General features: G+C 41.9%; 2 protein-coding genes across 2 annotated transcripts in view; one reads left to right on the top strand and one right to left on the bottom strand.

Moving 5' to 3' along the window:
• LOC145445287 (uncharacterized) overlaps positions 1-14,129 on the top strand; it is a 45,735-nt gene extending 31,606 nt beyond the window's left edge. The window contains exon 8 of the mRNA XM_080323466.1: positions 1-14,129. This exon is cut by the window's left edge and continues 19,032 nt beyond it. The gene's annotated coding sequence lies outside the window, so the exon portion shown is untranslated.
• LOC145444310 (uncharacterized) lies at positions 10,034-11,366 on the bottom strand. The gene is made up of 2 exons (XM_080322253.1): positions 10,334-11,366; positions 10,034-10,215 (listed from the first exon to the last, which is right to left on the bottom strand). The coding sequence occupies exons 1-2, from the start codon at positions 11,364-11,366 to the stop codon at positions 10,034-10,036; spliced, it is 1,215 nt and encodes a 404-aa protein (XP_080178379.1).

The raw sequence follows: 14,129 nt of genomic DNA, 5'->3' as shown, positions 1-14,129 counted from the left end.
AATCTCGTGTTTGTTGATTGACGAACAACACTGACTGGTTCCTATGTTCGGAATGTTTATTGCCTGTGCAGGGGTGTAGACAGGGGTAATCAGTGTCCCGTTTCCAAGCACGAATATGCCCCTTCTTAAATCTATTTCCAGTGACCTAATATTTCTTGTTTTAATTTGACAATCCCCAAATTGCCGCGCGGCATCGTCACGCCATCGGCCGATCAAGCAATGCTGTGCATCACCACCTTTTTCTCGTATTTTTCTCTCGTCTACTGAAACCCAAATCCCCATTGTCACATGGTTCTCTCGTATCGTCTGAACTCTATTATCCGGTTACAAGAACACTCGCATAAGATGTCATGAAATTCCGATGGCGCACGAGTTGGTTTTCGTGCTTGGCGGTTTATTTATTATCAACAAACTTTAGAACTTGAAAATAACAAGTGTACAAAAGCGAATTCACAGCAATCGCATTCAAGTGGCAATATGTAATCTGCGAGAAGATTTGTTGACGAACTTTCGCAAAACATTCAACTTGGATAATTCGATTTCTCGGTGTATATGTATCAAAGCCAGGCCGTTTAGTCGAACTGATTTGACTGCATTTCAGAGAGTTCCACTGAAGCGGTTGTTATGGGTAGTGTCACCAAGATCTGAAATCCAATTGAAATGGTACAGGCACGCGTTTTGATCGAGAATTCTGGTCAGCCTACCTGCAGCAATCGTCTGATGTTAGGAAAAATATGCTCTGGAGCTGAGTTGAATGCCAAGAGTGCATTCGTAGGAATCGATGTGGGGTCAGCATTCCTCCGTTTCTGCCGCCAGGTTGCCAGCTCGTTTTGTAAGGTGACCAAATCATCGAGATCGTCTTCATACGATCTAAATAACTCCGAATCGCTTTTTTCTGCCCATGAACCTGTGTGAAATGAGTTGATATATGGTAATTTGTCACAAAAATCGTCTTAACATCACCTTTTCATAATACGTACCCGTATTTATCGTCGCCGGCAAAATCGCAAAATATTGCGCAGCTCGACGAAATGTATTTCCAAATCGTTTTTCTAGCTCTTTGATTATATTTTGCACAAACAGCCTAAAGGTATTCTCCAAGGCATTACTCTTTACGTCGTCCTTGCTCGCAATGGCACTTCGCAGCCCCCTCCATATCATTGGGATGTCATGGTCACGAACAACACTTCACGCATTTTCAAAAAATTGAAGAAAATTTGTCCTCCACATTAGCCATGATTTCTTTGGAAGTGTCTACAACATTGGTCACTATTTCCTCGCATTTTATTAAATCCATATTTACGGCTTGCAATGCACCGTAAAGAGCATGTGTTGTTCCGGGAACAGTCACCAAAATGCACGTTAGGAATTCCATTGTCCGTATCCTTTGCTTACATTCAACCGCAGATTCTTTAGTGGGTGCATTGTCATCGCCATTTTCTATTTCACCAAGAGCGTGAACGATAGCAGAATATTTTTCCCAGAACACTAACACAGCATCATGGCGTTCCACCCAGCGATTTACACAAAACGGAACTAGTTTTGTCCTTGGTGTATTAGGGCAAATACCGCTAATAGCCTCCCTCAATATCTCTCCCCTCTTGGGCTGTTGACGAAAAAAACGATCACTTCGTGGACACTCTTAATTGTTCTTCTTATAGTGGCATTTCCATATGCATGTGAGAGAACGAGATTAAGGATGTGCGAACTGCAATGTGTGTATGTAGCTGAAGGGAACTGTTCACGCACAAGAGCTTGTACGCCATTAAAGCGTCCAGATGTGTTCGCAGCTCCGACATAGCCTTGCCCACACATGTTTTTCGGTGCCATGTTCCGTGAAGTCAAAGTTTAAATCAAAAGGTCCGCAAGTGCGCTCGCCCTGTTAACTTGGGTTCTATGAAACCAAGAAAGTCTTCACGAGCACATCCATCCATGTTTTGTCAGCATGGACGTATCGAACACTCGGTGATAATTGCTCGAACTGAGCTGCATCACTTGTTTCGTCCGCGAGAATAGAGAAATATTTCGCGGCAGCAACTCTGTCTACGATATTCTTTCTAATCAAATTGCCACAGATTTCAACGAGCTAATTTTGAATTTCTCTACATTGGTAGAGGGCATTGGTGGGAGCAGTAGCAAAATTTTCAGACAAATATTTATTACCATAAGCCATGAAGTATCGAAATATTGCGCGAAAATTGTCCTTCATTAGAGAGAGATATGATATTCTTTTTCACCTGCACCATTGAGATGCTTTGAAGACAGAGTTGCGATACGGCAGTGAGGTCATCTAGTCTGCGCCTCCGTTTTTTCTCCTTGCTATCCGTGATTGCTGAGCTCCTAGCAGGATAGCTGTGGAGTGCGGATATCAATTTTCGAGTCTTTGGTATGACTCGGCCGGGGATTGAACCCACGACCTACCAATCGAGAAGCCAAACGCATAACCATCACACTATCTCGCTCTATCAGTACGTGATTGCTAACCATAATCATTTCCCAGGGGGCCAGAATCCCGATGGCCGCGAAGAGGTGTGTTTTCGTGACCACAAAATATGATGATGGAATTCGAAGCTTCGGGACCCGCAATGGCCTTCCTCTCCCTAGGTGAACTCATTCTTTCCACTACCGTACCCATTTTGTACGTTGTTTCCAAACCGTCTGCACTTCTCTCTAGCCTTCTTCCAGTTCTGCATTGGCTCGGTGACGAATTGTCCTAATTGCTGGCCGTTAACTGCATCCACGGCAACTAGCCGACAAAACATGCAGTATGCCCCGTCTTAAGACGGACTGTAGGCTAACCACTTGAATGCGTGTAGCCAACATCTCTGAAATTTAAGCCAGACGACTTTTTTGGCGTAGCGATATTCTTTCCAATGACCAGTTGAATAATTGAATTTGATTTGGTCCTAAACTTTATTACGACGCTTATGAGAATGGGTGAATTGTTGCGAAGAACATGGTCCTTCGGTCTGACTTAATTCGACTCGTCCCGATGGCGAATTGAATTCGGGTGTATTGACTGTCGGACAGGCATGTTGCTCAGTGATGTTTGACAATGAGGGCTTGAAAAATGATGTAATAGATCTTTCCGGTCTTCTTCATAACCGCAAAACATCCCTTGCCTGATCTAAATCGCTACTTTGCCTAGCCTCACTCGACGAATAAAGAAGCCTTCCCCAATAACAGCGTGAATAGCAGCGACATATCCTAATATCGACTATTATTATTACTTACACAAAAATGTATATTATTATTCTAATGCAACACGGTCATTGTGTGCTGCATTGTTCGATAATTTTTTCTTAGTGTGCCGGTTTAGCGTGATGGCTAGTTGGTTGTCCGCTTTCTTGTCCCACTTTGACTTTGCTTGCCCTTCGGCATTGTAGCGCTGGTCGGATGTAAATCGTCTCCGTGATCCTCAGTAGTGCTGGACAAAATCGAGTGCCTCAGTGATTCGATTCTAAATCTCGTATTATGCTTCGAGTCGAGTATGCGACTATCACTCATTATGATGTAATGATAGTATGTAATAAATCCCGTGGAATAGCGCACACGTTACAGCAGTTCAATATTTTATTAAGTTAGAAGAACTAATAACCCCAACGGCAACTGCGATGAAAGCAGATACAAAATCTAGGTTAACGCGCGCTGACGACCGTGCTGCTGAATCCATCTTCCTCATCATGTGTCACGGCTGGTTGATCAGCACGCGGGCACGGCGATTGCAGGGAACGAAATGAGTCATAATAATACTCCCCCCCTTTTGAGAAGGGCATGGATACTTGAAGTTCAGTGGTTTCCAGGAAACCAGGACTGTTGAAGTCGGCCAGTCTGCTTAGTACGCGTCTGTGGCACATGCACTTCGTTCCGCGAACTCTCCTGTTCATCCGACTGGATGGGGCTCAGTGCAGTACCTCGTTCTTCCACCGGGTCAGCAAAAGCATTTTGTTGAAGTGGTTCCCACTAGTTTATCAACTGTTGGACCTTTGAAGTTTGGTTCGAAGTCGTGATATCCCCGAAATGTAGTTTGATATCGTTTAGGTGGCGGATAAACTTTTTACCATCCGAAAAGCGGAGGACCTCTGCACCATCTGCATGCAGCTTGGTGATTTTGTAGATCTACGGTCCATAAATCGGTTCAAATTTGGTTCTACCAAAGTTCCGCAAGATGACTTTTTGTCCTATAGAGAGTTCGCGATCTTGCCTTTTGTTCGAGGCATTGATGGAATTTTGCCTGGATATTTTCAGTTGTAGATCTCTTTCTAACGCTGGTTGTACCTCCTTGGATCGGTATCCTGCCAATAAGTCTTGTAGGGCCCTATCTTTATCCTGGTGCTGCGCGTGGGCTATTTTCATAGCTTTCCCAAGCGGTTTCATGAATGTTTCCACAGGATTAGCCTGTGTGTGATATGGATCAAATTTTGATGTCTTATTCCACGTTGCTGCGAGAAATCAGCAAAGTCATTGAGTTAAACGGCGGACCATTGTTCATTCGGTGGACGTCAGACTGCCCAAACTGATTGTAAGTGTTTGCTATAGCCGGGATGACATGTTTCGCTGATGTGCTTTTCGCGATCTTCGCTGATGTCTTGTACTACTACGGCATGGCGGTTGTCAGGCATTAGCCCAAATAAATCAATGCTTACCTCATGCCATGGCTTCTTAGGAGGTAAAATCACCTTTTGCGGCTGCTTGGTGCCGGCGTGAGTAAACTGTTGTCAAACTTAGCACGCTTTTATCTTGCCTTCTGCCGGTTCTGGAATCCAAAAATGGCTTCGTATACGACGTTTCAGGTTAGTTAGGCCTGGGTGCCCACCCTGATGAGCTTTGTCAATTGCTACTTCCCACAAAGTCTTGGGTAGAATAATCTTATCTTGCTTGAGCATTAGGCCATTACATAATATAATCTTATCGATGAATTTCCGGAACATGTCAAGCGACGAGTCCTTCTTTGGAATATATCCTTTGCGTATGCATTTTCGGAGACGTGACAGTGTCTTATCAGTCTTTGTTTCTTCTATGACACGGTCCATCACTACATATTCAGTGTAAGGAGCATGCTGTAAGAGATACACTGTTCTCTCTAGTTCGTTGGCTTCTCTTAGCCACGACCTTGGACCGAATTCTATAGATTCAGCGTGTCTTCACAAGTAGTCCATCTTCCTCATCATGTGTCACGGCAGGTTGATCAGCACGCTGGCGCGGCGATTCCAGGGAACGAAATGAGTGAAATGAGAAAATATGTACCATTTATGCTACTGCAAAGAATGTAAAGCCAATATCACATCACATTGAAGATACTTTGGTATTTTTTCGACCATACCGATTCCATTGCACTTGTGACAATGTTGCGGGTTGGTCATGACTTTATAAATATGTTATTTCCTGTAACCTTCGTAGCTTTGTACTATCTGTTTCGTATGCTGTGATACGGTCAATCACGGTTTCAAGGCTTCCACAGTGAAAAATACTATAGAAAGTATAATTCTTGTTGATAAATTTACTTTCAGTGGCGAGGAGCGCATTATTTCAATACACCAAAAAATCGTCTCTTACTACTCAAATCATTGTAATTGATTCGCGATTCAGATTCGAGTACTCAAATCATTGTGCCCAGCCCTAATCATCGGTATGTCTCGTAGCTCGAACCCGCCATTTTCTTTCTTCTGTATGACTTTATCATAGTCTACCTGCTTCTCCATCCGGAAGAGGAAAGACATGAGTTCTCTTTATAGTCTTCGTCTGATGTTCTTGGGAATTCTTCTTGTATGTGTTCTGTATGTAAATATGGTCAGGATGTTGGTTTAGGGTAGGGCTGGGGCTACTTTTTCATACCTATGAAGATGCATCTTTTTCAGATCTTGGATTAGTTTGCTGGGCTTTTTCATTGGGTCGTCGCATTGCTTTTGGGAGATCTTTTGAGTCTTGCGCAATAGAGTTTGCCAAGATTGTGAGCTCTTTCGTCCAGTGGAATGAGGTTGGTGCCGTACGCGACCTCTTTTCAAAGCTCATCCCGTACGTCTTTTCTCGATTGACTGGCAGTGTACTTATCCTAATTCTTGTATTATCTGAATTGCACCCTCACTCTATTTTTCTTCTAGGAGTGTGATTGTGATGTCCTCTGCATACGCTGTTAAAACGATTTGCTCTTTAAAGCCGCAAATTCTGTGTCCTTTATTTCTTTGTTTAGTCTTTGTAGGAGGTCCTTGTCGTATACTCCTTAGATAAAGTTTTGAAAGCTCAACCCGAAGCCGGCTTGGTCTATGACTGCGTGCATAAGCCCGTGGTCAATCGAATCATACGCTTTTTTTTCAACTATAGCTACAGTCTAGGATTGGAGGTGCATCAGCGCTCTTTTTATTGAGTAATTGTTAAAAAGGAAAATAATTAGTGCTTGTATTTCCCTAGACCATATGCAACTACTAAACACTCTCTTTCTATATTCAAGCTCAGGGCTATGTGATACAGCCGAGACACAGTGGCTAAACCCAAAATCATGACACAAGTATTTTGTATGATATTTGGCACCACACACCTAAGACACTTTTTGAAATTTTTTTTTTTTTAATATTTTTCTCTGCGCCCTTATATCTGTGTCGAATTTTAACATCACAACTTGCAAGGGCAACACAGTCATCTGGATTCGGCCGGTTTCTTCGTCTCGTACACTGTAGGCAGGATCACTTTGCCGAGGCTATAACGAGGCCGAGCTCACCGAACTCTCATTGTTGCCTGAAATAAAACATGCGTCAATTGTCCGACCAAGATAGTAAAAGGGCGGTTACGTCGGGTCTCTGGTACATGGTTGCAACCAAGACAAAAAGTTCCAGTCACAAATCAATATTTTTCTAAATACGCGACTACAACTAGCTGCGGTACCCATTTTGCCAACATGCAACTAAAACCAGCAACAGCGATCTCTGAAAAACCGATAATAAGTCTCAGAAATAGACTTCTTTGAGGCTTATTCTTGCACATAAATGGTAGTTTCTGGCTTCATTAGTCTCGAGTCAATACACAGAGCGACTCAAGTTGAGTGTGGTCATCTTCTTGAATATCAAAAATTACTCTAGTCGCCGACAAATAGTGTCTTGACTGAGACCCATGGGGTGTCATGACTGAAAAAACTTGAGTTCTTCAATGATTCGAGTACCCCTCTATATGCAGTCACAACAATATGAATGATGCGGGAATCTCAAATTCGTACATTTTATGCGACCACAAGAAATATAATGCAACAATAAAGATTATTTGGTATTTTTTCGACTAGACTTATTTCATTGCAATTGGCGGCAATACCCTGGATTGATCATGACTCCACAAGATGTTATTTCACTAATGTGTGTAGCTTTGTTCTATGTGTTACGTATGCTGCGATACGACAAATCGTTGTCTACAGTCTAACACGGTGTAAATGCATCGAAACTATGATTCGCATTGATAACTTAACTCTTAGTGGCAAGTAAAGTGACACTCGCGTTTCGAACCTGTATCTTTCCATCCCTTTTTGGCTTTAGGTGATGCCGTCAGTCAAGCAGGCCTTTTTCGGCTTTCACTCTGTACTGCTGGTCTACTGCCCTTGGTGCGGGCGTAATTTCCAGCTCATCATTTCTTTTGTGCAACCTGTGGGGCAGCTTACGTAAATTGTACGTTGTCACTGCTCTCTTAGGACCTGTAAGAGAGATCTTGAAAACATTCACATACTTAATTCAAACAGCACATTTCTGCCTCTCGTGCTTTTTAATTAGGATCGTGATAAGACAGTATTGGAGCATGGTTCTTCTTTTATTTTGTTCTGCGCTTCTTCGTTGTGTTCCTCCCATTTTCGGGAGCATTTTTCTAAGTCAGCTTCTTTGAGGCTATTGTGAGCAAGTTTTTTTAAATATATTACGTTATTACGCCTATACGTTATTACGCCTAAAAGTAATGATAATTCTTGTTGAGCTTTTATATTGCGTATTGTTCTCATTTCGTCTTCAGCTGGCTTCAGACCCCTTGGTCAGATAGTATGTGCTTGTAGAATCTCACTTGTTGCTTTTTGAATAGTAGTTTTTCATTGTCCAGGGATATATTTCTTCCGCAAAGCTTCTAGCATTTTCATAAATGCCATATCATTATCTTTATTGATAGCAATAAAGACAATGTCATTTGCTAGTCCATGTCATGTTCTTGGAACAACATATTGTGATGAATATTCCTTCTATTCATTGGGCATGTTCTCCAGAAATTACCGATTTTGCCACATACCACACATGTACCCTTCTTCGTGGCTGAACAATTTTTCGCATGATCATGATTCGTTCCATTTCAGTCTGTTTCTTATGCAGGCCTATCGGTTAACTAACTTCTAGATCTAAACTTGAGAGAGATCGTGTGAGCGAGACGAAAGCTTAGGATGCGAATACATTCTCCATGAAAACAGTCACCAAATTTCTCTACCTCTTACCTCTCTTTCTTGCGGTGTTGTTGTATTAGTCTCTTGAATGCAATCCCCCTCGTCACTTGGATGCATATCACCTAGTGTAATTTAATTCTTCACGTCATTCACTACCAGAAGTGAGTATTACGATCTGGACTTTGGTATATTGTTTAGTTTCTAGTCGTATACTTGCTTATACGTCAATGTGATCACTAATGCAATAGTACATCTTCTGACTTGGTCAGAATTCATGCTAATTACAAGAGTTGATACGTTTAATCGACAAACCGTCATATGTGTTATGGAACTTGAGCGAAATTGTGTCAGGTTATGGTTTCTTTGAGGCTTTGTAGATGTCTCAAATCTATCAAAATCAGTTTGATACTTCAATTACTCTCCTTCGTTCTCCCGACCAACTGAATTGTAGATGTCGAAACCTTTGTCTTACTTTTGCTATTTCCTATTGTTGCCTTGTAAATATGCGCTTTCCTTTGGAGGCATTGTCGATGTCAGTGTGTGTTTTACTCCATTCAGATACCGGTAGGTTTCTTTTTTTTTTGTCTTTCAGCAGTTTTGGTTTTCTGACTTCTGTTCCAGATTTCCTGATTGTTGCCTGCGGCCTGTGTGAAAGGCTGCGTCGTTGCTTTGAATTGGCTACCTTACTCCAATGTCAGAATGTTTCAATTCGATAAATATTTTGCAACAGAACATATATTACAAAGCAAGTCGCGGGTAACTAGCGATCACTGAAAAGCAAATTCAAAACTGAATTTGTCGGAAGACGTTCTCGCGGTCGGTTTTTTGACATGCGTCAAACATTTCTTTCAATTGTTGTGCATTCTTAACGCGCCATTTACCACCACGTAGAGGTTCCATCTGAGCTTCTGCGATGACATCGGAAATAGGAAAGACATCGACATCTTTCGGCCAGTGAGACGGAAGGTTTTCATAGAGTGTATCACTGCCTGCCACTGGTTTTATACAACAATCAATTTCAAGGCTTATAACCGGGCCGCTCGCGTCATCCAGAAATTGTTTTGTTGGTCTGCCGATGAACATCATGTTGCGCCGTTTAGCCTGATAGATACAGGCGTACCAACGAAGAACAATTTGACTCTCTGCCGTAGGTGGACTCAAATTCTTCCACACCTCGCGGGGATTATCATTCACTGGAATGTCTAGTTCTAAACTGTCTTCCTCGCTGTCTCTCTCAGCCTCAACCTCAGTTACTACCTCAGCTATCTCAGTTTCTTTCTGACTCCTTTTCCTTGACGAGCCGCCCTTCCCTTTCTCTTTCTCTGCTATAGCATTCGCATACTCGTCATCTGTTATTACCTTCACCTTAAAATCTATCTTGCGACGTTTCTGTGTGTTTTTTTGCATTGGCCCTTTTATCTTTTCTAAAATCAATTCCTCGAAGCTAGCATTTTTGAGCTCCGAAGACGTCGAGGCTTGGGCCGAATTGTTGGGGGTCGAACAAAATTGTTCTTGTCGATTTAACAAAACCCACGCTGGAGCCGACTTCTTGTCAGGGACAACAAATTCTGGTTTTGGGCCCATTTGCTCATACAACAAAGCGCAAGAGCACGGTTTAGGCGGTGAAGATTAAATTTCCTAAGTGCCTCTGTCTGACGTTACTTCATCTACGCTGCCTTCTAACACGCATTTTGTGAGCTTATTTGGAGTGGTCACTTCCGTAGCCAGGGTTTCCATCATGTCATAGGGCTTGCCTTCTTCCACCCATGCCTCGTATCTCCGAATCAATCGCTTGTCAAAGCGATCGTTCGGATATTTTTCTTTATTTACCGGGTATATACCAGTTGGAGAGAAGCCAGATATCACATTACTTCTTGACAGACCCAAACTCAATTTTTCCCAATTGGTCAGCGAAATTTGCCCGCCTCACTGACTCACTTGTACCATAAATATTCACCCAGCTATTTAGGACGTTCTCCCTGTGTTTTTTCAGTGGACCAAACCACGCTACGTCGAGCGGTTGCAGTACATCCGTCACGTGCGGTGGTAATTTAAGTAGGATTATATTTTCCTTCATGGCATAATCGATCACTTTCAGTAATACGTGGCTCGAATGGCCATCGAAGATCAACAAAAGTGGTCGCTTCGCCACGTTCTTACTAAATTTTTCAAACCAGTCGGCAAATATCTCGCTGGTTATCCAGCCGTTGTCACTTACAGCATATTGCGTCCCTGGTAAAGCATCAGGACCGTGCCAGGTGCTTTGTACATTTTTCCCGCTATATACAATGAGAGTGGGCATTGCGGTGCCATCCGCACAACAGCAGGCCAATACCGTAGTGTTGAGTCGACCTGCGCCACAAGTAATTTTATAGGCGACTTTTCCCCGTCGGCGTACCACTCTGCAGCGCTTCGGGTCGCTGGGAAAACCCGATTCGCAGCGCTTCGGGTCACTGGGAAAACCCGATTCGTCGCAATTCCAAATTTGATTGGCCGATAGTTTATTTTTCTCCACAATCCTGGCCAGTGTTTCATAGAAATCGAATATTATGAATGGATTGGAAGTAACTGATTTCCTTGCGGAGCTTAACATGTTTGCCTTTTTCAATGACAAGCGATTTCTCGCCATAAAAGAATATAACCAGTCAACACCTGGTCGTCCGTTCACGAACGGTGTTGACAAATTATTTCTGGCCGTATATTCTTGGACCAGATCCAATAGCTCCGTCTGCTTAGGGCTGAAACCAGCTTGGCAAAGAGTATCGATGCACTTTGCCAGGCTTAGCTCCACGTCGCTGCTGAAAACTGGCTTTCGTCCTGGTTTTCGCCGCAGTAACTCGGAGTGTTTTGCCATTCGGCTTCGCAACGTGCTAACGGCGATCCCGTTTTTTCTTGCGACTTCCCTTACACAATTTTCCTGGTGTGCCACTTCATTTAAATCAAATTCCATATCCGACTCACTCCACTCCATCTTACTTATCTTAATCTCCTCAATCTTAGCCTCAATCTCAGCCTCAGGACGCTACAAGCCTACAAGTTTTAATAAAGACAGAGCCTCGTTATGTCGTCATAATACAATCGGTGTAACGCGTTATCATATAACAATGGACTGAGTTCAGCGTATACGGCAGCCAGCGGAAAGCTGGTTATCGTTCAATTCACCATGACTTCGATCTGCAGGGGTTATAGGCGATTCGGGCTGAGGAACATTAACGGAAAAAGATATCGTAATCTCCCTTTTACGCTTGTTGGTGGCCATAACACAGTACAAAACAAGCCTAGGATTGACATTCGTGCACGCGAGTAACGCCGATGGTAGCAAAGTTGCGGCTTTCCGTCGAAAATAACGGGGCATAGAAGATCGCTTGTAGGAACAACTATGAACGCAAGCAATGGCAAATTAGTACTTGTTTGTGTAGTACATTTCTCGTGCTAAACATTGACCTAATTTCGTAACAAAAAGTCTTAGTTGATATATTTTAAATTCGACCTTCACCCATTACCTTGGAATTCGGAAAATCGTTCTTTGCCCTAACTTACTATATATCGTAGGGACCTGTGGTTTTTATTCCAGAATATTACATCCCTGAATGAATGAGTGAATGAATCAACTTCAGGCCATTATTAACAATATTGTAAAACATTTATACGGTAATGAAAAGCCTGCCTTCGCCCTCCATTAAGTATGGCATTCATGTGTGGCGGATAAGCTGGCCTATTTCTCCTTCAATAGGATTAGAAACATGCTTTGAGAAGCAAGGCTGATCTACCTGTTACAAGTTATGCTAGATTCATGTTGTTCAATTTTCCATAAAACCAACCATTTTGACCCCAATGCTTCTGTCACTGTTCCATGTATGCTTGCATGAATCCACTTATCTCTGTATAAGACCATCTGATCATCAAATTACCATGTCTCAATTGACACTCTTGAATTCTTGTGTTCTAATTCGATTCTGCTAGTTTTCAACCACAAATACTGTTATTTACATTAGAATCGTTCAGGAAAAGCTTGAGATGTGAGCAACATCTCAGTTTCATGTAAATCAGCTAACTATATCATCTCCTCCCTCAAACTGTTCATCTACCTGTGCTATGAATTTTGGCAGAGCATATCCTAGGAACTTGGAATAACCTTCTAAATATGACTGATAATATCCTATAGCTTGCCTGAATAATAGTTATCGAAATGTAATTTCCTCCTGAGATACCATATAGTACAATCAAATGACACATGACACAAGACATCATGTTCCCAAGAGCTTACTGACTTGCATTGATGGACATTTGCTCACGTGGAAAGTCAGAGGTTTCTGTCCATAAGTCATGCATAAGCCAGTTTTGTTTTCAATTTACCTTACATGTAGATATGTCTGTCTACTTGACTATTGATTCCCACTACCGAGAAACATGGAACTTGGCAAAAAGAGTTTGTCACAACTTTAAGGGTCATCAACCAAAAAAAGGTTGAAGAGCACTACCGTAGAGAGCTGAAAACATCGTAATAGATGTTAGGTCAATGTCTGCGAGCGGGATAGTCTAAAGCAGAGAAAATCAACTGTTTTGAGCAAACAGCAAAAGTTTGAAATTCGATTTGGTCTGTCATAACTCTCATAAAATGATTCACATTCATGCAAATGTAATATGGTGTTGCTATATATAGGACACGGTGAAGCGGTATTAGCGAAAGCAATGAGCTAAACGCATTTGTCATTCTGCTGGTCACAGCTAGCGGAAGAAATGGCATTTTTATGCTGTTTTTGCAAATCAAAGGTAGTGTATTTCGTATTATACTACCGGTACGTAAATACCAAGACAGATAAGGACTGGATTCAACACTGAAAAGGTTCCCATTCGGACCTTGATCAACGATTCAAGTAGCCCTGGTGTAGACAATAGTAAAATCTCTTTCTCTTTTGACAAGCTCAGAAATCAGTGGCCGCTGTGGGTGCAGTGTGAGTTATCTCCCCGCACTTCAGTGTGTTGTTTAAAATTTGCTGAGTGTATCATTTTCTTGCTATATCAGGTGTAGAACGTAATAACTATCTGGTATCTAATCACAGTGCTGACTAATTCTTCGTATGAGGCGAACGTCAGTATCGGAATCCTCTCTGTAGTTACCCGAGATGAGCGGATTAAATATTTTGAATTGTATATCCGATCCAAATTCAGCCTAAATCATTTCATCCGACTCTGCCAAATCCAAATCTGTGCTCATCTCTGGCAATTATATCGCAATTACACCGTTCCACACCAATGTCCACCGCCGGCTTGGGAAATCATTCGAATCGCCGCTGCCTTTGTGCTCGTGATTTATATTTTTACTGTTTCATTATTTTATCCGACTTATTGTAATTCTTCAATTTCTTCAATAGTTCTTCACACTCTTTACTGCTATTTCTCTATTCTGTTTTACTATTCTTACCCACTTTATTGTAATTTTTCTATTTTGTGTTGCTGTAAAGTTCTTCGCGTTTTTTTCTGGAATCTCTCCCGCCTAATTAAATTTCATTACCATGATTAGCACGATATAAATTTCTTTACCGACAGGAAAACGATTTCCTTGCCTTTATGCTTGTAAATTATATTTTTACTGTTTTACTATTCTGACCGACTTTATTGTAATTTTTCTATTTTTTGTTGCTGTAAAGTTCTTACCATTTTTTACTGGCATCCAATTTTTATTGGCCACTCTATTCTGTCTAGCTTTAATAAATTTCGTTCCAACATAATA

This window comes from Botryllus schlosseri, chromosome 8, assembly GCF_051294905.1.
Source record: "Botryllus schlosseri isolate E-star chromosome 8, Bs_hap1, whole genome shotgun sequence".
In the NCBI taxonomy this organism is placed as follows: domain Eukaryota; kingdom Metazoa; phylum Chordata; class Ascidiacea; order Stolidobranchia; family Styelidae; genus Botryllus; species Botryllus schlosseri.
This window is presented reverse-complemented; position numbering and strand designations above follow the sequence as displayed.